Raw genomic sequence first — 23,967 nt, forward strand, 5'->3', positions numbered from 1 at the left:
AGTTAGCTGTCAAAAGAGCACTTATTTGGTTTTGTGTGCGTGCGTGAAACACAATAGAGTTCCCTCCGTTCGGAAGTTGCTGATCCTCGGATAAGGTGTTTTTTGTATTTCTAATTTAAATCGTGTTTGATGTGAAAAACTTATTGCAAAGTCGGTCGATTCGACGCGAAGCGAAACAATGGATCTGGATTTCGAGAAAATCTGCCGGACATGCTTGTCTAGCGAGAGTTCGCTCATCTCAATTTTCGAAAACAATATCATCGAGGTAGCGGGCAGTGAGTCGACGACAACTGTAATTGATTTATTAACCACTTTAACTGATATCAAGGTACGTAAAATCTGATTAATTCGACAAGTACTAGTGGCATTCACGCTACAGCTAAGAAATTCAATATGTGTGCCATAAATTGTTGTGAAAATTTGCGTGCAATTGACGAAGGACCTAGGTGCGGTGCAAAGCTGGTTTCAAGTCGGGGTGGTTATCAAGAGCAGCCATTTTTAAAGGCTGCGGACATCTTGTGAGGCAGCAGGGACCTGGTGGTCCGAGACCGGATCCCAGCTATTGTCGCACATCTGCTGCCTGTACCCCTGGCGGTACGAGCAGGCCTTTTGTTCGAATGTGCCTGCTAAGACGGTGGAGGCTTGAGCTGCCTGTTCTTGCGACCTGCGAGTGCGGTTAGACTTAGTGGGTTTCGTTTACGAGGGAGAATCAGGTTTCAGCGACATGGGTAGCTCGAGCGTCGCGGATGTGCCGTGAGTGGAGAAAGGGATGTGCTTTGTTGAACGAGCATGAAGAGCGGCGGTAGCAGGTGGTCGCGAGTCGGCGGCCCGGACTGACGTTTACATGAGGTTGTGTGCTGGGGCGCGGAAAGCTTTGCCGGCTTTAGCTAATTAAAAACAGTGCGAACATCTGTTATGGAAAATATGCCGGCTGAAGATCGCGCTAGTACTGTGACTCAGATGCAGTTTGACGAATAAGTTTTGGTACACGTACGGCATGTGTATTTTTCGTGTTTGGGTTACTCTAAATCATTGAGGGAAATAGTAGAGGTAGATAGAATTGAATATTTTAAAATTTGTCCCAATGAACTTTTAAGTTCAATTCAAAGGTAAAGGCTTAAGAAGGGGGACAATTTGCCATCAGGGTGAAATGCTAGATAATTTTATATCAAAATAATTGGGAAGAGAAAAACAATTAGAATAGCGTTTCTAATATTAATGTATTTAATGATAGTGACGTTCTGTGCATTCCAGGAAGGTCCTCGAAAAATGTGTAATTTACACTCTATAAAACTTAAAGGTTACGAACAAGAAATTTGATGGGCTATTGGAATTACATCTACATTATTCTTGCCAAATCTATAACACTTGTCTCATCGGATATTGTCAAATAGATTGTCTTAATTAATACTTTCTGAACGAATTTTGAGAGAAACACTTACAAATATATGAGATATATCTCCTCTGGTAACTTATATCTAAGACTTAGGAAAAGTGACAACCGCTTTTTTCGACACTCGTAGGGGGAAATTTTCGATACTGCAGGTAGGATCATGCTCTATGTTACAGCCTTCATTGCTTCGTGATTCTAGGATGAACTCAAGGAGCTTTTTGTAGTCAATTACTTAAAATTATAGTGATATACTATTATTAACTTTAGTTGAACAGATATCGGTATGGAGGGTATTTTGGAGCCTAGGCAGCCTCTTGATTTTTTTTTTTTAATTTTCCGGTAGGGTAATTTCGGAAAATGGGTCCACCTTTCCAACGGAAAGAAAACCAAGAGCTGCTTCGAAAAGTACTAACCGAGACCTTTCATTTGTTACCCCACATGACTATTTGGTGAACAAAAATTGATACCCCCCTCTCACTTAATGCGTGAGCGTTCCACCACAGTTTCCACCTTTCCACCAAATTTGGTGTCAATCAATCAATTTGGAGTGAACGGGATACGCAACCATAAAAACCCCACAGGAACGAAGAGAAAAGTACGTGGCGAGCCATGTAATGAGTGACAGGGGAATATTACATGAGATGAGCTTGGCCAAAAGTACCGTGTGATTTACAAAATCAAAGGCCTTATAGAAATTTGTCGAGAATTTAGACATTTAGCAACGAAGTTGGTAAAGTCTAGTAGGTTGATTGCTGTAAAGCAATGTTTCACAAAGCCGTATTGTCCTGTGGCTAAAGTGAGTGATGAACCAGTTGTTAACTTACCACTTAAGGAGGAGAGGGCAAAATAGGAGAGTAGGACAGGCTTTTGTGCTGAAGCTACTAGTAATAGTTACGGATATTGAAGGATTATCTGAGGAACCGTTTCCTGCTCTATGAAACGCTGGAGAGTCAGAAGGGGATGGAGGTCACGTCGGAGGTAGCACAGGGAACCATCCTCGGGCCAGATCTCTGGAACGCTACCTATGATAGTCTACTTAAACTCGACATGCCAGAAGAGTCGCGCCTGGTCGGTTATGCAGATGATGTCGTGACGCTCGTTGCTGGACGCACTGTCGAACAGGCGCAAAGCAGACTTGGCATATTGATGCGACGGGTAAGTGGATGGATGACCACTCATGGTTTCAATCTTGCACTAGAAAAAACCGAAGTATTCATTCTGACTAAAAAGAGAATTCCGACTCTACATCCGATATCGTTCGGCCAGTCCATAATCCAGTCAAAATCAGCGGTAAAGTACCTGATGAGTTCAACGTAGTCTGTCCTGCTCTAAGGCGCAAAGGTATGGTTTGACGATCTTGGCAAGGAGGTATATCGTAAGCGTCTCGCGCAAGTACAGAGACGGGGAGCTTTGCAAGTGGCATCTGCATACCGCACTCTCTCTGAACCGGCCGTGACGGTAATCGCGGGAGTGATCTTCATTGCCCTTTTTGCTAAGGAAACTCAAGACATATATAAGCCAATGGAGGTGGTTGCTCGTGAAGAACGGCAACGCACCCTAGACGAGTGGCAACTCTCTTGGCAAAGAGAAACTAGAGGCAGATAGACTGCACGACTCATCCGCAACTTAGATGCGTAGCTGAATCGGAAGCACAGTGAGACTGACATTTCCTTACACAGTTCTTAATTGGACATGGAGGTTTTCAGTCTTACCTGCGCAAGATTGGAAAAGCACGATTCCCGGATTGTGTGTTGATGATTTCTTTAACGGACCCATTCTCAGAAACTAACCAACCAAAAAATCATGAAGATGCCTCTATATGGTGCCCAGGCCTCAAAATACTCTCCATATCGATATCTGTTCAAATTAAGTTAATAATAGTATATGACCATATTTTTAGGAAAATTGAGTAAAACCCCCCTTAAGTTTAAGTTAAGTTTGGTAGTAGTATAAAATAAAATGTGAAGCATATTATCCCCAAGTTTGATCAAAATCATACCATTAGTAACAAAGTTATAGCAGCTCAAAGTTGTCTTTATCGTGTAAATTTACAACCCGAAGTACTAAATATTACATGCTAAATGCATATTCTTAACGGGCTACGAACAAATGGGATAATTCTGCACTCAAATATACTCACACAAGAAGCAAACAAAACCTTTTATACCCGAAGCGCCCAGTTTCCGGTTTCCCGACTTGTTTTGTCTTGCGGAAGGTGGGATGGGATTCGTCAGCAGCTCTATTTACCCACAGGGGATCTTCTCCAGACAACATTCTCGAGGAAATGCTAAGGAGTGGGGGGGGGGGTCTTCTCGTTGCTAAGAAGATAAGAGCTCAACCGTTGGAGGAGTCTTAAACTGTCAGTTCCCTTCCTCCTCTCCCCTCCCGTTGGTGAAAGGAATTCCGTTTTGAATGCTCCGCAAGGCGGGAGAGTTCAGGGACTAGCCCGAAGTAATGTGACAAACGGTTCCAGGCTAGCTCCCTGAGAATGGGAAGTGTTTAGTTGATAGTCCGACGACGTACCAAAGCGGGAGTCCAACACTCTGTGCGTGAATGCATTCATTCATTACCCTATCCAAAAAAAAGCTAGTAATAGTTTACAGCTAATTCTAATTTACCTGCCCAAATTGATGCTGTGCCGAGTATGATATAACTCTTCATGACCTTGTAGGTGAGAATTCTAAGCCTCACACCCGTTCAACGCGGGTCTTAGATTTAATCTTGGAATCGACCATAATATATCGTGAAATCGATGGTTTATATCTTAATTGTTTAATCCTTAACAGTGAATTTAAATGTTTCATCCACGGCGGTTGCTTAATAACAAAGCTCTAGTCTTCTGGTCTCCTAGTTCCATGTCGGCGGTGGGGAAGTTGCTCGAGATTAGCTTTGTTGTGAGAATCTATTAAAACCTGCGCTGCATAAGGCAATGTGTAGTGTGCGGGACGCTGGATATCCCGTGTAACAGTGTCTACGACAAGATCAAAGTGTAATGGTGAGAGGGCGCTTCTTGATGAATACCGACAGAGACATGAAGTGATTTTGATATACTTGCCACTCTTCAAAAGTTTGCGGTTGGGATTGCGGTAGAAGAATCTAATCCAGCGCACAAATTCCTCTGGCATTAGGTGTTACAGCAAAATATACTAATTAAATTAAAAGGGCACACGTCAAGCGCCTTCTAAAGATAAAAAGGCAACGTAGGGAGCGCTGTGCTTCTCAAGGTATTTCTCCATGAATAGCCGCGAAGCATTTCACAGTTCGTAAGAAATTCTTCAGGGTCATTTGAATGACGTCGCGAATGCGAATGCACTTAAAAATCTTCATGGTAGAGGATAACAATCGGATCCGACGATGATTTAAACATTCTGCTCGACTGCCCTTCTTTTTCCATATTGTAATGATGATGCTTTCTTGCCAGTCAGATGGCGTTCTACCCTAACGCAATTGAAAAACACTGAGCCAAAGTGTTGGATCTCTATTGTTCACTTCCCAGAGCTTAGCTGCAATGTCGTAAATTTTGTTGCTTTCACTGATTTGCTTCCTTGAGCGGTATTGCTAACAGGTGGAACTGTTCCAAATTTCAGCAGTGCTTGTGGAATCTGCTCGAAGTATTCGTGGCATCTGTCCGTCGCGGCTCGTCGGTTGGTAAGCAAAACATCATTCTTTCCATTAGCGCAACAGTAGTATGTACATTGTAGGCGCTGGAGTCGGCTTTGTACAAGTCAGTGTACATCTCGTTTGCCGTCCGGGGTGTTAAGTCGCCTGGGTAGCGCCAATGACTTTCCTTGCCTCCCAGATCGCATCCTTATAAATTGTCGACTAGCTAGCGTTTTATCGACGAAAAACTTGTGATGTCCCATCCAGCCACCTGAAAAACCAATTAAGATCAATTAACAATCACTTACTTTTCCATATTACAACAATCAGAATAAGTTGTTTTTCAACTTTTTGTTTTCCATGGCATGCATTTTTAACGAATTCTAGTCACTGGCTTTGTAGTAAATTTTCAAGGCAAATTTTAAATTGCAGTTTAACCATTGAAAAAATGATTTGAGTTCAAGATTTGGTAAACCGTCCAACCAGGTACAGAATTTCAAAATGCTCTGATGTTTTTTTCGAGTTACCAAATTATTTAATCACATTTTATTTACCGATTTAACATGCCCTTTTCCATGTATATATCTTTCTGTTTGCGAGGCATGCTAATTTTTTTCTTTTTTATCAAATTACTATTCCCGTTTTTAACATTTAGACACTGTCTATTAATCCAATTTATCATTCAGCAGTTTCATTTAAGTCTTAAAACGATGAATGAAGAGAATTCTTATTTTGATTTATTTTATTCTACTTGGGATAATAGTAACAATCTGACGACTTTTCCCTTTATGGGGCAGTTATGAACTGTCACTGAAGACTTAAAGTCTTCACTTTTAGGCCACTTCAGAATTTAACTGAAAAGTCTGAAAGGAATTATGGAGTCTAAACGTACTTGCAATAAAAGTGGTGGTCATTTCTTTTGTTGTTTTTCAAATGTCTTTTGAAAAGTATTCTAAATAGCAACCTTGACTAGTATATAGTGGTAGCCTAGTCAGTTTTACGAATTTTGCCGATATATAAAGTAAGCTATGCTATCATAGGCCAGGTTCAGTAGAAAGAAAGATGATTTGTTGCAGCGTTTCTTTCATCAATTGCCTAGTGGGAAAATCTGACATATTTCTGATTTGCCTTCAGTGAATTCTTGTGTCTATCCAAGATGTTTACAACTATACAAGGTGTTTTAAAACAAAAGGGGCAAACGGTATGCCAGGCTATTCTTCATGTTATTCAAACCAATTTTTTTTTTCCATTTAGCACGGGCAATTTAATTTTTCTTAAAAAAACTATAACAGCTACGTCATTGAAATAAACGTTGAATCGTAACGAAAATTTCAACCTAAAATGTTAGTTTATATAAATAAAGTAATTGTGTTTTCCTCCCAAAATTTTGCTGTTTAAACAAATTTTTCTGGAATAACCTATACAATGTACTGATTTTCTTACTAAAAATGAATATTTGATTTACTATGATAAATTTTGTAGCAGCTCTAATCGGTTGAATAGAAACCTACTTATTGAAAAATACCCCAAATACTTGAACCCAAAGATAAAAAATTTGTGGAAACCGCTTATCTTCTTTTTCTTCAGGCGTTGTCCTGATCACAAGCGGGGTGAGCTCGTCGTGATCGGTTTCGCCATTTTATTTTATCAAATGCCTGATCTGGATGCAATCTCATGGGTTTTAAATCCCCATCCAGCGTATCAAGCCACCGTTGTTTGCGGCCTTTTGGTCGTTTACCATCGACTTCGATGTTCAGACCAATCTTGGCAAGTGAGTTCTCGTTAGCGCGACTTACGTTACCATACCAACGAAGACGCCAAGACGCCACGATCGGTGCAACCCCATATTACTCGCAGATATCCTAATTTCGGATGTGATCAAAACGTATCACGCCACTAGTCTATCGCAACATAGTCGTCTCCATTACCGCAAAACGCCGTTCATTGTCTTTTATAGTCGGCCAATAGTCATACGTCGATCACAAAAACGCCAGTTGTGGAACGCCACTTCATCCAGCTTGCGTTAATGCGTGAAGCAATTTCATAGCGCAGTTCTCCATTGGCTGATAGCGTTCTTCTTCTTTTTCTTCAGCCTTTGTCCCGTTCACAAGCGGGGTCGGCTCGTCGTGATCGGCTTCGCCATTTGGCTCTATCGAATGCCTGATCTGGGTGCAATCTCGAGGCTTTCAAATCCCCATCCAGCGTATCAAGCCACCGTTGCTTAGGTCTGCCTTTTGGTCGTTTACCATCGACTTCGATGTTCAGACCAATCTTTGCAAGTGAGTTCTCGTTTGCACGAATTGCGTGACCATACCATCGAAGACGCCTCTCACGCAACTTTTCCACGATCGGTGCAACTCCATAACGATCGCGGATATCCTCATTTCGGATGTGATCTAAACGTGTGACGCCACTAGTCCAACGTAGCATCTTCGTCTCATTACCGCGAGACGCCGTTCATTGTCTTTTATGGTCGGCCAACACTCAGAACCATAGAGAGCGACTGGACGGACGACATTGCGGTAAATTTTAGATTTGAGACGTTCGTTGATATGTCGATCACAAAGGACATCAGTTGTGGAACGCCACTTGATCCAGGTTGCGTTAATGCGTGAAGCAATTTCATAACGCAGCTCTCCATTGGCTGATAGCGTTGACCCGAGGTATTTAAATCGCTCAGTTCTGGGCAGATCACTGCCGCTGACAGTGATTGTGCCTGTTTCATGGGGATCGGTCGTCAGAAATTCAGTTTTGTTTAAATTCAATCTGAGACCATGTTGCATGAGGCGATCATTGCATTTTTGGACCAGTTGCTCGAGATCATTTTTGCTATCAGATGCTAGGAAAACATCATCTGCATAAAGCAGTGTGTAGGGCGCTGGACGTTGGATATCCCGTGTGACGGTGTCCATAACAAGGACAAAGAGGAGTGGTGAGAGGGCACTTCCTTGATGAACTCCAACAGAGACACGAAGCGGTTTTGATACACCCGCCATACTTCGAACTTTACTTTTCGGATCGTGGTAGAGCAATTGAACCCAGCGCACGAGTTCTTCTGGCACGAAGTGTTGTCGTAAAGCATACCAGATGAGTTCGTGTGGTACACGGTCAAACGCTTTCTCTAGATCCAGAAAGGCAATGTAAAGAGGGCGATGCTTCTCACGGTGTTTCTCCATGAGTAACCGCGCAGCGTGTATTGCGTCAGTAGTTCCGCAGTTCTTGACAAATCCGGCTTGATTCACGGTTATTTCAACGATTTCGCGAATACGGTTGTCAAGAATGCGTTCAAAAATCTTCATGGTATGGGAAAGTAACCGGATCGGACGGTAATTTGAACATTCTGCTGGGCTACCTTTCTTTTTCCATATTGGAACAGTAGTACTTTCTTGCCAGTCAGATGGTGTTCTTCCTTCCTGAATAACCCGGTTAAAGAATTCACTGAGCCACAGTGTTAGGTCCCAGCTCTTCGCTTTCCAGAGCTCAGATGCGATGTCGTCAGGTCCTGTTGCTTTCCCCGATTTCATTTGTTTGATTGCCTCCTCGACTTCAGTTGCGCTGACTGGTGGAACTGCTCCAAATGTGGGCAATGATTGTGGAAGTGGAGGATGAGCAAATTCTTCAGTTGAAATCTGCTCGAAGTATTCTCGCCATCTATCCGTTGCGGCTCGACGGTTGGTAAGCAAAGTACCGTTCTTGTCATTAACACAACAGAAGTGTTCGATATCCTGTGTGCGTTCATCACTGCTTTTAGCAAGTCGATACAGATCTCTCTCGCCATCGCGAGTGTCCAGTTTATCGTAAAGATTTTTGAAATGGTTCGCTCGGGTGACAGCGACCGCTTTCTTTGCTTCCCGGTTGGCATTCTCATAAGTTTGCCAATTAGCAGGCGTTTTATCGTCGAGAAATTTGTGGTAGAGGCGTTTCTTTTCACGGACCTTCATTTCAACATCATCATTCCAAGGCCAAGTATCTCGGTTGATGTACCGCTTACCCGGCTTGGTGACCCCGAGGGTTGAGGCCGCTTTGTGGATCGTGTCTTTCATTTGGTTCCATGATTCTTCCACATTCGTAATGGTTGGCAATCGTATGAGTGAGACCGTTGCGTCATTCTTCTCACCAAATCGCCACCATTTAATGCGCGGCGGGCCAGTGCGTTCCTCACGCCGTTTTATCGGTGGCTTAATTCGCAGGACAGCAATCAACGGCCGATGCTGAGGTGCGATGGTCTCATAGGGAACGACTTTGCAATCAGTGACAGTGGTAAAATGTTGACGTCTTATGAGAATATAGTCGATTTGCGTTTTATTGTTCCCACTATAAAATGTGGGAAGGTGAGGCAATCGTTTGATGAACCATGTATTCATAAGTACAAGGTCATGGGTGTCCGCAAAATCGATTATACGCTCGCCACCTTCATTGCGCGCTCCGAACCCCTTTCCCCCATGGCACCTGTTACCGTCTGCCTTTTCACCCACATGACCATTAAGGTCGCCGGCAATGATTATGTAATCGTCATCAGGCACGTGACAAGTCTTTTCATCGAGAAGTTGCCAGAAGGCATCTTTCTCGGCATCTGGTCGGCCTGTCTGTGGTGCATACGCGGTGAAGAAGTGAATAGTGCGATCAGCTGATATAATGGTGAGCTTCATCAGCCGATCATCAAATCGTTCGACTTCTTTAATGGCATCACGGAAACCCTCTGAGATGGCAATGCCAACACCATATTGAGTGTGTGGGTTACCAAAATAGAGAAGTTTGTAGCCATTTTTACCGCGTTCGCGTTCAATGTCGCAGCTTTTGGAACCAGACCATCGGGTTTCTTGCAGAGCGCAGATGTCAATGCACCTTTTCCGAAGGGCTCTTGCGAGTTCCTCGGTCTTTCCAGTTAGGGTACCAACATTTAGCGTGCAGACACGTATTTGTTTTGTTCGTTGTGTACGGACTAACTTGCTTACGTCCTGACGCCGTCCTTGCGTCAAAAACCCTTGCCCATTTCTCGACAGGACCGGGGCCCGTCCTGCCGCGTCGACTGAGGTGGACGCCCTAGCATTTCTCCGAGGCCTGTGACTTAATCCGATCATCATGTTTGTAACGACATTCTATGCATTTTCTTGGTCGACCTGTCGCGGGGCCTGTCACCAAGAGAGATCAGGTAGGATTTAGCATAGTAGAATAACTCCAACTATACTCTATTTATCTCTTTCCCTGATTTCAGCATTTTATTTTTGTTTTACTGAGGATAGTACAGAGTACGTTGCCTCAAACCCTTCTCCTTTACCTGGGGTTGGGACCAGCATACTATGTTAATAGCATGGCGGAGTTTTGGCTGATAGCGTTGTCCCGAGATATTTAAATCACTCAGTTCTGGCCAGGTCAATGCTATCGGCGGTGATTGTGCCTGTTTCATGGGGATCGATCGTCAAAAATTCAGTTTTATTCAGATTAAATCTGAGACCGTGTTACATGAGGCAATCACTCCATTTTTGGACAAGTTTCTCGGGATCATTTTTGCTATTAGATGCTAGGAAAGCATCATCTGCATAAAGCAGTGTATACGGCTCCGGTCGTTGGGTGTCCACTGTGACTGTCTATAACAAAGAGGAGTGGTGAAAAGGCGTTTCCTTGATGAACATCAGCGGAGGTGCGAAGCGGTTTGATAAACTCGCCACACTTTGAAGTGTTGTCGTAGAGCATACCAGATGAGTTGGTGTGGCATATGGTAAAACACTTTCTCTAGATCCAGAAATGCAATTTAAAGAAGGCGATGTTTCTCACGCTGTTTCTCCATGAGTTACCGCTCGACGATTGGTAAGCAAAGTACCGTTGTTGTCATTAACGCAGAAGAAGTGTTCGATATCCTGTGTGCGTTCGTTTCGGGTTTTGGCAAGTCGATACAGATCTCCCTCTCGCCATCCCGATTGTCCAGTTTATCATAAAGATTTTTGTAATGGTCCCCTCGGGTAACAGCGACCACTTTCTTTGCTTCCCGGTTGGCATTCTTATAAATTTGCTAATTGGCGAGCATTTTATCGTCGAGAAACTTGTGGTAGAGGCATTTCTTTTCACGGACCTTCATTTCAAAATCGTCATTCTAAGTATCTCGGTTGGTGTGGCGACCCCGAGGGTTGCAGAGCTCGCTCTCTGGATCGTGCTTTTCATTTGGTTTCACGATTCTTCCACATTCGTAATGGTTGATAATCGCGTAAGTGAGGTCATTTCTTCTTTCTTCTTACGAAATAGCCACCATTTAATGTGCGGCGGGCCAGTGCGTACCTCACACTATTTTATCGGTGGCCTAATTCACAGGAAGGCAATCAACGGCCGATGTTGAAGTGCGATAGTCTCATAGGGAACGGCTTTGCACTCTGTGACGATGGTAAAATGTCGGCGTCTTATGAAAATATAGTCGATTTGCGCTTTACTGTTCCCGCTTATAACTTTTAGGTAATCTTACATGATTGTTTCTTGTAAACTTTGGTTCATTGGAAATTACGATTGATATTTCAGTATTGTTGGGTTTTAATTATCAGAGGTTCGTAAGAGCAGTTAAAAAAGTTAAATTAATAGAAAAAATATTATTTATTTTACGCTATTTATACTAACTGACATTTTAGTCCGACATCTTCGCTACCATTCAACTTTATTCCAATATCATATTAATATTTCATGAGTTATTAAGATTTAAGTATTTTAAATGCGAATCATTTTTTAAAAAAGTTATATGCCTGTGGCAGCTAACCAGAACATCGGCGAGTTGGAGGTCCCGCCAACTGAAGACGACGGACAAATACTGCCACCACCAAGTTTAGGAGAAACAGTCCGTGCAATTCATCGGCTAAAAAATGATAAGTCGCCAGGAACCGATGGAATTACAGCCGAATTGGTTAAATATGGAGGCGACCAGTTACACCAAGTGATTCATCAACTTGTGCTCAAGGTATGGGACAGCGAATCAATGCCTGACGATTGGCAACGAGACATAATCTGTCTCATACATAAAAAGGGAGATATCACACAGTGCAGCAATTATAGAGGTATCACGTTGCTGAGTACCTTCTATAAGATATTCTCCACTATCTTGCTAGGCCGGATAACCCCATACGCCCTGAACATCATTGGCCCATACCAAAGAGGCTTCACTCCATGCAAATCAGCAACAGATCAGATTTTCTCTCTGCGGCAGGCGATGGAAAAACTTTTGGAATATGGACAACAGTTGCACCATCTGTTCATCGACTTTAAAGCCGCCTATGATAGCATAGCCAGGGTAAAACTGTACACGGCCATGAGAGAATTCGGTATCCCGGCGAAATTAATAAGACTGACTAGGCTGACCCTGACCAATGTGCGAGGCCAGATAAAAGCAGCAGGATCATTCTCAAGACCATTCGACATCAACAACGGTCTACGACAAGGGGATGCGCTATCATGCGTCCTCTTTAACCTGGCCCTCGAGAAAGTGATCCGTGATGCTGAGGTGAATGCAAGAGGTACGATCCTCTTCAAGTCCACCCAACTACTGGCCTATGCTGACGATATCGACATCATAGGAAGAACCACCCGAGACGTACAAACTGCCTTCATCCAGATCGAGCAGGCGGCGCGAGATCTTGGGCTGCACATCAATGAAAGCAAGACAAAATATATGGTGGCAACGTCAGCACCGAAGACGAATCAACCAACAACATCAAACCGCACTGGTCAAACACGAACAAGAATAAGGATAGGAGAATACAACTTTGAGACCGTTGATAATTTCTCCTATCTAGGGTCGAAAATCACAACCGATAACAACTACGATGATGAAATCCGCGCACGGTTGTTGTCAGCCAACAGAGCCTATTTCAGCTTACAAAGACTGTTTCGCTCGAAACGTCTCACCATAGGGTCAAAGCTCTTACTGTACAAGACTATGATCTTGCCAGTCCTCATGTATTCCTCGGAAACTTGGGTTCTTAGCAAGAAAAATTGCGAACCCTTAGCCGCGTTCGAGAGAAGAATCCTCCGAAGAATTTTTGGCCCCCTACATGAGGATGGACGATTCCGTAGCCTACACAATGACGAAATCTATGAGCGATACCATGACCGTCCGGTTGTGGATAAAATCCGGCTCAATAGGTTACGGTGGGCGGGTCACTTAATCCGTATGGATGAAGATGATCTCACCCGGAAAGTCTATAAGGGCAATATCTATGGTAGAAAAAGAAGACGAGGCAGACCCTGCCTAAGATGGAGCTTGGCGTGGGCCAGGACGCCAGACAGCTTTTAGGGATATCGAATTGGTGGACCTCGGCGCAAAACCGGGATGTCTGGAGTTCCTTATTAAGGCAGGCCTAGACCGGATACCGGTTGTTGCGCCGTTGATGATGATGATGATGATATTTTTTGGTTATAATTACATGAGAAATAACCTGGCATACCGTTTTTTCCGGTTGTTTTGAAACACCCTTTATAAATAATACCTACGTGATACCTTTACAATTGCCACTGAGTAGAATCTATTTTCTCATGTATGAGAGAGATGATGGCTCCTTGCCAATCATCAAGTATTGATTCGCAGTACCATTTTCAGATGTTTCGGTTTCATGGGCTCTTAGGACGGGACCTGTTACACTTTATGGTATCTACATTCTGAGTTCTTACCTCTCATCTTATATGAAAAGTTCAACTATTACTGAAAAGTACTAATTGAGAGGCGGACTGAAAACGGCGTTATAAATCATGAATTGCATTGAAAATTTCATGTTATTGTAAACTAATCAACGAGCTGTTTGCCTGGGAAAAAATCTAATTGAGGCCGACATTATAGTTATTTATTCAATTTGACCATACATGCCCGAATAGCTGAGTGGTTAGAGCCCAAGGCTGTCGTACGGAAGGTCACGGTTCAAATCTCACTGGTGGCAGTGGGATTTTGGCGCTGGATACCAGTCGACTCAGCTGTGACTGAGTCAGATCAGGATAATAATTTTGGGCGAGCACAATGCTGACTACATTGCCTCCTATTACTGTAATCCTGTTGTGTACCGTTACGGTCTTGAATGAAGTGTTCCAACACACTTCAAGGATTTGATCCAATTGGACTGTTGCGCCCACGATTATTATTATTATTTTAAATGTACAAAAAAGCAGCAAATATCAAATAAATATTGTCTCTTCAAATCCACTTTAAATAGATAAATAAATGTTTTTGTTATTGAAATGTGTTTTAACACCTCATTTTATTTGTTTCCATAAAAACCATTTTATATCATTGTTTCGTAGCTAACATCCATGTGTGTGTGTCTTAATTACGTTTTCGTGTTCATTATCGTTCAGTTCCGTTTTCGTTTTTCGTTATCCTTTTTGTTGTGTGTTAAATATTGAGATCAACTAAAAATATAACATCGTCGACATCAGTTCAAGTGCTGTTTTCATATTGTCATAACAAACAATATAAAAAAATTCCAGATATCAACCAATGATTGTTTACCTGGCAACATTTGTCCTGCATGTCTGGAAGAAATAAAACGTGCATATTCATTCAAACTGAAATGCGAAAATTCGGAAGCAGTGCTGAATCGTTACTTACAGGACTATTGTAAAAAGTTAGTTGAGAAAGCGGATAGTAGCGGAGTCGCAAAAGCTAAAATAATACCCAAGTCAGAAAACTCGAGGCGCCAGGCAACTAGTAGCTTAGGTAAAGATTCTGACAAAGGGACATCGTCTTGTATAAAAGAAGAAACAATAACGGGCCATGACGATGATGATGAAGTTGTATGTTTATCAGATGATGATGAAGAAGACTGTGGAGAAAATGATCAAAGTAAACAGAATTTGGCATTGTCGAACGAAAGCACAATGGAACCAGAACAAATAGAAATTTCGGATGATGATGAGGAGGATGATAATGATTACAATTTTGATAGCGGCTATGCTTTAGACGAAGATTCATTCCAGGATAACTCGGAAAACATTTCCGATTCGCAATCACCATTTGCCATACAAGACTACTACAGCTTACAGGGTTTCGATTCCGATTATGTAGTATGCTCTGTTTGTTCCCAAATGTTCCAAACTACTAATGAGCTCAAAAGACACATCAAAGATTGTCACACAGAAGGACTAACATGTAATATTTGCCAAAGAGGTAATACTAAAATGCATATATTCTAGCAAAATTTAATAAAATTCCTTTCTTTTTAGAATTTTCTAATTCCAGTAACCTGTTCGAGCACTGTTCTATCCACATACCTGTTTGCTACCCCTGCCCTATTTGCGGCTACAAATTAAAACAAGAGAAATATTTAAAGAAACATTTAGAACGTCACGCTCGTGACAAAGAAGTGAAGTGCGATCTTTGCGACCAGTTGTTCCTGACAACTTCGGAAATGCGTGTGCATGTGTTGCTGAACCACACTGAAGAAATAGATTCAACGTACAAATGTAATACGTGTGGATTAAAGTTGCCAAACGCGGATCTTCTAGAGTCACACAAAGAGAAGCACAAATCTGTCATTCGAAACCACATTTGTGATGTTTGTTCCAAAGCGTTTAGAAGTAAAACGAAATTGACTGAGCACTACCGCCTGCACACGGGTGAAAAGCCATACGTTTGTCAATATTGCCATAAACAATTTAGATTACAATTTAGTTTAAGAATGCACTTGGCCATTCACACAAACGAGCATTTCTTCAAATGTCGAATATGCTTCATGGCATTTCGACAACGGAGCGAACTGCAGAAACACATACAAATGCATAGAGATATGATGATTTAGTTGTTTTATTTATTTTTTAGTTGTTTCGACATGAAATGTACCTTAATTAGTTTATGGGCAAAATGGAACTTCACATTGAAAATTAAAAGTATAAACACCGCCTTTTTACCTATGAAAAAGGTCCTGAAGATGTTTGGTGCCATTGCTGTCAGTGGATCCGATATGTGATGTTTCAATTCAAAAACGCTAATGCCCGTTTTTAATAGAATTACATACCAGTGATTATCAATTTAGTCTATTTTCACAGAAAAGTGAGCAGAAATATCATTAGAAAGTGCATTGAGGATGTATTATTTAAGGAAATATCTGTCCGTATTTCTTGATATAATTTTTATGTTTTCTTCGAATTGTCTGTGTTTATTTACAAATAAACGACTTTCTGTTCAGATATATGTTTAGTTTTTGTGCAAATTATTATCCAGTTTTGAAATGTGCGAGGTGTGTTCCTGAACAGTAAAATTGGTTTGAGGTCTGGTCCAGCGGTAGGTTACTTTTAACTTTGATTAGCTTGTGATGATTTTTACAACTTTCAAAGAAATCGACTCAAACAATTCGTTTATGATATGAAATGGAAATTTGTTTGCAACAGTTAAGAATTTCAGGGAAGTGCGTCACACGTTGAAGGTTAATGCCGCAGTGTTAATGTTGTCATACGAATAGCAGCAGAACTCATAAGTATACAGGTACAGGGTTTCGCATTTCAAGGTTAATGTGTTAGTGTTCTCATGTGACTCTTTTAAAAACAAATTTTTTTTTAGCAATTCGTTCAAGTCTGGGAAGCTAAAAATTAGATATCAAAGGGATTTTGCGGGACTCGAAATGAAAAAGGAATTTTAGGGCAAGCTTTGTAACGCGCTTCATTGGGTTCTCGCGAACTTAAAAATTTGAACGAGCTTTTTTCAAAATTACGTTTTTCAAACTAGTTCTCACGATTCCTAAGGAACTGATAGACAGATCCACGGTTTTTTGAAGGCCTTTCTTCGCAAGGGTGCAACTTTTTTTCTAATCCTTTTTTTATTTCTAGCTGAAAAAAAATGCTTTCAAAAATATTAAATACTTTTCAAGCAGCAGAATTAAAAAAAAGAGGCTTTTGTCACATGAAAACACTCCTTTAAGAAAATTCCACGACTATGTCGAAAAACAGCTTTTTCGTGCCGAAACCTTGGTTCAATATGTGGCAACTACATTCTTCAGATATGTTCGGGTCTCTGCTAACTCTTTGACCTTAATTCGACAGTCATCTATTAACTCTTATAGCGCCCGTCACCATCATAGCTCAAAAGGAATCCTTCCACTGCCTTGTTTCTTTTTTTATCGATATGTGCACGTATCAGACATTTTATTCTTGCTTTTCATCCACTTCTGTTCAAATTGTAAGTGATCGATGTCACTAGCTATTTGCCTATCTTCTTTTTCTTCAGGATTTGTTCCGTTCACAAAGAAGTCGGCTCGTAGTGATTGGTTTCACCATTTTGTTTTATCAAAAGCCTGATCTGGATGCAATCGTGAGGCTTTCAAATCCTCATCTAGCGTATGAAGTCACTGTTGTTTCGGCCGGCCTTTTAGTCCCTTATCATCAACTTCGATGTTCAGCGGAAATTAATTATTATGGTGCAACTCCATATCGAACGCGGATATCCTCATTTTGGATGTGATCAAAACGTGTCATGCCACTAGTTCAAGGTAACATCTTCGTCTCCATTACCGCAAGACTCCGTTCATTGTTTTTATAGCCGGCCAACACTCAGAACTATAGAGGACGACACTGCGGTAAATTTTAGATTTGAGACGTTCGTTGATACGTCGATCATAATGAACACTAGTTGTGGAACGCCACTTTATCCAGGTTGCGTTCATGCATGAAGCACTTTCACAATGCAGTTCTCCATTGGCTGATAGCATTGATATTTAAATCGCTCACTTCTGCGCAGCTCATTGCCATTGACGATCATTCATTCATGTTTCATGGAGATCGTTCGTCAAAAACTCAGTTTTATTCAGATTCAATCTGAAACCGCGTTATATAATGCAATCATTCCGTTTTTGGACAAGTTGCTTTTTTGTACGAAACGGTTTTGATACATCCGCCACACTTCGAACTTTACTTTTTGAATCGTGGTAGAGCAGTTGGACCCAGCGCACAAGTTCTTTTGGCACTAAGTGTTTTCGTAGAACATACCAGATGAGTTCATGTGGCACACGATCAAACGCTTTCTCTAGATCCAGAAATGTAATGTAAAAAGAGCGATACTTCTCCCGGTGTTTCTTCATGAGTAACCGCGCATCGTGTATTGCGTCAGTAGTTCCACAGTACTTGACAAATCTCGCTTGATTCACGGTTATTTCAACATTTGGCGAATACGGTCGTCTAGAATACGTTCGAAAATCTTCATGGTATGGGAAAGTAACCGGTTCGGACGGTAATTTGAACATTCTACTGGACTACCTTTATTTTTCTATATTGGTGCTGTGGTACTTTTTTGCCAGTCAAATGGTGTTTTACTATCCATAATAACCCGATTGAAAAATTTACTGAGCTACAGTGTTCGGTCCCAGCTCTTCGCTTTCCAGAGCTCAGATGCGATATTGTGAGGTCCTGTTACTTTATCTGATTTCATTCGTTTTATTACTTCCTCGTCCTCAGGTGTGCTGTCTGCTGGGATTGCTACAAATATCTTCAATGCTTGTGGTAGTGGAGGATGAAAAAATTCTTCAATTGAAATCTGCTCGAAATATTCTCGACACCTATCCGTCGCGGATTGACCGTCGATAAGCAAAGTACTGTTCTTCTCATTAACGCAACAGAACGATACTTTGCTTACCGACCATATTGCATTTATAAATTCAGTTTCATTATTCCAATACTTAGATGTTCTTGCAATCTGGACGATTTTCGCCCTCTCTGTCGGCAGCCGATCCAGGGATATGTGGCGTTGTAAATCTGCGCAATCTCGTTTTCTGCGAGGATGCCGTCACTGAGTAGCTCTTCAATGCTGCGGCCAAATATTCCTGTACTATATGGCAAAATGAACAACAAAAAAGTCGCAAAAGTCGCCCATGCAGGTCCGCCAACATCTAATAAATGAATGAAAAACAATAGCTTAGGATACGATTAACCAATTTTAACAATTTGTTTAAGATAGATACATTATCTATATAGACATCCCCAAAAAAATTTCAAGTGATTTGAATGCTAAATAGTTTTTATTTTTTCCTTGCGCACTTTTGATGATATTGATCGCCTTTTGCTATATATGGCATTTCGGACTGGGATGCTGTGCGTTCCATTTAGACCCGAATTTATCTTTCAATTTTCTAACGACATTTTTGACAATCTACTAAAAAAGTCCAGTTACTGTTGCAAACGTAATTTTTTAATATCTAGAAGGGTTCGGCAGTTGAATTAAGCATTTATCCCTGCTACCGAATTTGCGAATCACACTTTAACTGTTGAGTGCATCATTCGATCTTATTTTTCAAACTGAGGCCACCAGAAACTGACAACAGGCAATTAATTGCAGGAACGTTCGTCCATTTTCGTACGGGTATTTCCTGATTTTTTCGCCAAGTTAGTGAAATATTGAAGAAACGCTCACGCACTGATTATCGAAGTTGTCTCAGTAGTGGCAGACTGTTCGATCTGGAAACGAAGAACTCCAATGCATTTCGCATTGGACTGCGGCGCTATGGATTGATAAACGGAGTTATAAGAATCATGAAAGTATAGACTGAAAAGGGAGCTGATATCTTGCACAATGTTTAATGGCATATATTTTGATGAACATTTAATGAGTGAATATATGAACCCGCATTCCATTTCCAAATTCTTAGCTCAAAAAGCGAGTGACGAATTACTTTCAAAATCGTGATTTCCATCAGCTATCCGATTAAATACGAAATAAAATTGTTAATTTTTTCTGCAGCAACTATCAGGCATATTTTGTACGACTTCATTCCTGGCACGTCAGCAGCAAGTTTAGTAGCTATATCTCACATGAGCCAGTTGCCTCTGTGGGTTTTGAAAAGGTGAAGACGTCAACCAGTCTGGAGTACAAAGCCTTAATGGCAGCTTGGCTGTCGGTCAGAATAACAATGTTACTCTCAGAATTCGGACCGGCAGTACCTTCGACTCGGCTACATTCTGTGTATCCGAGAATACTCCCGTTCCGTCTCGATAAAGAGTCATAACCTCACAAGGCCGCAACCTCCCACTCTGCCCACAGCAAAACTCTTCTTGAAGCGCGGTTTGCATGTGGCATAGTCCTTTGGGAATGTTCCGACTTCTAGAAGAACCTCCTCTAGGATATTACTATGGCTTTAGAGTTTTACAGCACATCATCGGGGCTCACAGAGTCTGATATGAACCCTCCTGTGGGAAGGCACCCGCCAGGCATATGCTATCTTGGATCCCGTTAAGCTTGGTCCAATTGTATTTCTTCACCAGCAGCGACTACCCCACAATAGAATCGTACATTAGGATGAGACGGAGCACGGCTATGTACATCCAGAGAAACATCTTCGGCTCGAGATCTCATTTTTTCACGCAGGTAGAAGGTTATACTGGCTTTCTTAATCCTGAGTTTTATGTTTAGTCTAGGATTTAACTTAGAATGCAGGATCAAAGCCAGGTACTTTACATTAAAGGTAAGTGCCAATCTTTGTCCATGTAGCCTCGGGAGTTGCAATTCGGGGACCTTTGTCTTGGTGATAAATAGCATCAGATTCGTTTTGGTTGAATTTTAGTGGATTCCGGATCTTGGAAACCACAGGGACACCTCTCGCAACGCCCCCTCCATAATCTCACTTATAACGAAGAAAAATTTTCCTGACATCAAAATTTCCAAGTTGTAGGCATATTTTGTTATATATACTTCATCCGCCACCAGTCCAGTCATTAGCCGCTCTTTTGTATCTTTGTAAAAAGTAACTCAAAGTAAGTATTTAACACAAATTGATATATGTAATTTAAAGAAAGGAGTATTTAATAACTATAATATATATATAAGTAGATCTACCTAAATATATTGTTACTTTGGAGCTTCTCTGGTAGTGGGTGGAGTGGCCATGACACTTTCAAAAATCCCGAACATCCATGTCTGTTCAGGTTGTCTTAATGTACAGGCGCTTGGTAAACAAGCAAAAAAGCTTCTCGTCAGCCTATTTAATGTCGTCAGATAAAGTAAAGCAATGCATGAATATTTCTGGTATATGGATGCGGCGTGGATTTGCTCTAACTTCGCACTTTCTATGTATCGGTGAGATGATGTCGCATTCGGAGAAGCTATGGAGTAGAAGAATCATCTTGGCAAATGGAAACTGTTGAAGGTAATGCATCGAAAGCAGTTTGGCCTCCACCTCTCCACGATTTGGCTTCATAAATGGTGGTGCGAATGCAATGAGGGGTACTACCAAGTCCACATCTTCCAATTATAGCTACAGTTGAAAGCACAGCAACTTTATCAAACCCTCACATTAACGTCTTCTGTAGCAACAACTGTTTCAAAGCGAACGCAAAAGGCGCGCTTCGACGCTCAAATACTATATATTTCCCAGCATCCGCGCCGCTTAAAACATCAATATGCAATGCATTATTGTGTGAAACGTAAATCATGGGAAACATTTCATGAATCATTGCAAATAACATTTGTAAGGTAGAAAGCGGATAGAATAAGTTAGCATACAACTCGCGCGACCATTTAATTTTTAAAAACGTTTAAACAATATTTGTATAATTGATTTTCATTCCTTACAGGTGTCTGCCAACGATTGCTTGCCCGAGAAAATTTGTTATTCCTGCTTCGAGGAAATTAAACGTGCCTACACTTTTAAGCTACGATGCGAGAATTCCGAGATTATGCTATATCGTCTTCTGAATCAAAATTACAATAAATTGCAGAATAAATTGAATTCAATTAATTACCATAGCAACAGTGATATACCGTATCTACCTCCGGACATATCCATTACCATAGATACAAATGAAAATGGCCAAGAAATAGAATACAAAGTGGATGAGAAGCCGAGAAATTCAATGAAAAATGGGAAGAATAATAAAAGCAGTGAGAATGCGGATGATGTTGTGTGTTTATCCGATGATGAAGAGAACGATGAGGAAATGGAATGTGATGACAGTGGCACAGTAGATAAAGTGTCTCGTCAACAGAACACATCCTTCGAGATAGAAATTTCGGACGACGAAGAGGGCGATACGTATAAGGAAGACGATGAATATATGAATGGAGGATACCAAGTATTAGATTATGCGAGTATTAAGAAAATTACTGGAAACGCGAACGATTCCTACCAAGCATTCCTTAATCCAGACAGCAGTAACGACTACAGTTCACAATATGAAATATCGGACGCAGAATCGAATGCACGAGAATGTCCAAAATGCACTCAACTTTTTGAATCCGCAGGCGAATTGAAAAAACACATAAGAGAACAACATACGCGAGGATTCGAATGCAATATTTGCAGGCGAGGTAATACATAAATTACTTTTAATTTCATTTCAAACTTCATGCCAATAGTCAAATCTAAATTCAACATCTATTATTTCAGTTCTCAAATCGCACGCCAGCTTATCAGCTCACATAACCACACACGTGCCACAATTCTACCCGTGTCCGATTTGTGGTTTCAAAGTTAAACAACGAAAATATTTAAGTAAACATTTGGAACAGCACAACGGGACCAAAACATATAAATGCGAATTATGCCAAGAGAACTTCTACAACATGACTGAACTACGAGCTCACAACTTCCTGGCACATGCAGTTGAAAAGGATTCACCATTCAAATGCCATGTATGTGGCATCAAGCTTCCTAGCCAAGAAGGCCTCGATGCTCATGTTGCCAAGCATAAACAAGTTGTACGTAATCACGTTTGCGACGTTTGTCACAAAGCATTCCGCGATAAAACCGGCCTGAACACACATTATCGTGTGCACACTGGCGAGAAACCGCATACATGTCCTTATTGCCAACGCGGATTTACCACGCAGTATAGTTTGAAAATGCACGTTGCCATCCATACAAATGAAGAATTCCACAAGTGCGCTATATGTCTACAAAAGTTCCGTTATCGAAGTGCGATGATCAAACACATGGAAGAACATCGCAGTAATTAGATGTAACTATTCATCTAGCCTTTGGGAAAAGTTTTCGTACTTCTAAAAAAGGAGAATATATCTTATTTTTTCTTTGTTTTAGATTCCAAAAAGAGATAGTATTTGTAGTCAACATTTTTTATATTTTAACAAAATTGGTGATATTTTTGAAATCATGGTTATAACTGCACCTTTTATTCTGTAAAAAGTAGATATTGAGCACTTTGCTTTTGCTCGTTGCGCCAATTATTTTTATAACATTTAAAAATAATATTCGAAGTGCATAAAAGTATAGACGTGAAGAAAAATATACTACCGTTGCGAATATTGATGGTTTAACATCAATCCCACTTCGGTTGCTTATTTTTTCTCCATTTTAGACATAAAAGTAAACAAGTAAAAATGTACAATGCAAACTGCCATAAATCCTTTCTGCTCCTTCCCCGTCGTGGTGCAAATGATTTTCAATTATGTGATTTTGACTTCGAGAGGAAGTACGATATGACCGCCCATTCCTAGTTGCGACGGGTCGATAAAATTTTAACTTGTCTAAAAAGAATTCGCACCGGCTTAATAATGATTCTTGTAAGGTACGAAATTCTTTGCAACAGTCTTCAAGTGTATGTTGTTACAGTATCGAAATTAAGTATCTTTTATATTAAAATGACAATACAATAAAGTTCAACTAGAATTAAGCGATGATCAAAAGTATTTGTATTTTCACAAATGTTCTTTTATACGTTGTTCTCGTAAGAATAAATTTTACCTTTTATACGCAATTTAATGTTTTTTATTGCCTTATTAGAAAAATAAAATATTTGAAGCTGGGTACTGTCTTTGTGAAACATAAATATGTAGTTACATTAATAAACCGAATGGTCCAGAGTTCCTTCATTATTTTGCCATGTATTTCTAGGACAGTTTAGTGTCGTATTCCGTCACATGACACAATCAGTAATATATTTGTCGCCCTTTATTTATATGTGGTCTATCCACTGCCGCTTCCATTTTCTAATCAACATCTGTCTGCCCCGTACACGGAGACAGTTTTTCGTTCGAAATTATGTCAGACTAAATATCCTGAGGAGACTTGGGGCGGTCG

General features: G+C 40.9%; 1 protein-coding gene and 1 long non-coding RNA gene across 3 annotated transcripts; one reads left to right on the forward strand and one right to left on the reverse strand.

Annotated features, from left to right (window-relative positions):
- Window positions 1-5: 5 nt before the first annotated feature.
- Window positions 6-23,693, forward strand: LOC119658920 (zinc finger and SCAN domain-containing protein 12-like). 2 transcript variants are annotated; one of them, XM_038066744.1, is made up of 3 exons: window positions 6-328; window positions 21,506-22,238; window positions 22,318-23,693. In XM_038066744.1, the coding sequence occupies exons 1-3, from the start codon at window positions 179-181 to the stop codon at window positions 22,884-22,886; spliced, it is 1,452 nt and encodes a 483-aa protein (XP_037922672.1). In that variant the 5' UTR covers window positions 6-178; the 3' UTR covers window positions 22,887-23,693. The 2 variants fall into 2 exon arrangements, with proteins under 2 accessions (XP_037922672.1, XP_037922673.1); XM_038066745.1 differs by lacking the exons at window positions 21,506-22,238; window positions 22,318-23,693 and adding exons at window positions 14,444-15,122; window positions 15,179-16,143.
- LOC119658922 lies at window positions 14,218-15,354 on the reverse strand. The gene is made up of 3 exons (XR_005250304.1): window positions 15,227-15,354; window positions 14,565-14,778; window positions 14,218-14,488 (listed from the first exon to the last, which is right to left on the reverse strand). It is a non-coding gene; the product is annotated as an uncharacterized LOC119658922 (long non-coding RNA).
- Window positions 23,694-23,967: the final 274 nt, after the last annotated feature.

This window comes from Hermetia illucens, chromosome 6 (assembly GCF_905115235.1).
Source record: "Hermetia illucens chromosome 6, iHerIll2.2.curated.20191125, whole genome shotgun sequence".
In the NCBI taxonomy this organism is placed as follows: Eukaryota; Metazoa; Arthropoda; class Insecta; order Diptera; family Stratiomyidae; genus Hermetia; species Hermetia illucens.

Coding starts and splice junctions, on each gene's coding strand:
- LOC119658920 (XM_038066744.1), top strand. CDS start 179: ATGGATCTGGATTTCGAGAAAATCTGCCGGACATGCTTGTCTAGCGAG. Junction 329..21,505: donor CCACTTTAACTGATATCAAG/GTACGTAAAATC, acceptor CATTCCTTACAG/GTGTCTGCCAACGATTGCTT. Junction 22,239..22,317: donor ATGCAATATTTGCAGGCGAG/GTAATACATAAA, acceptor CTATTATTTCAG/TTCTCAAATCGCACGCCAGC.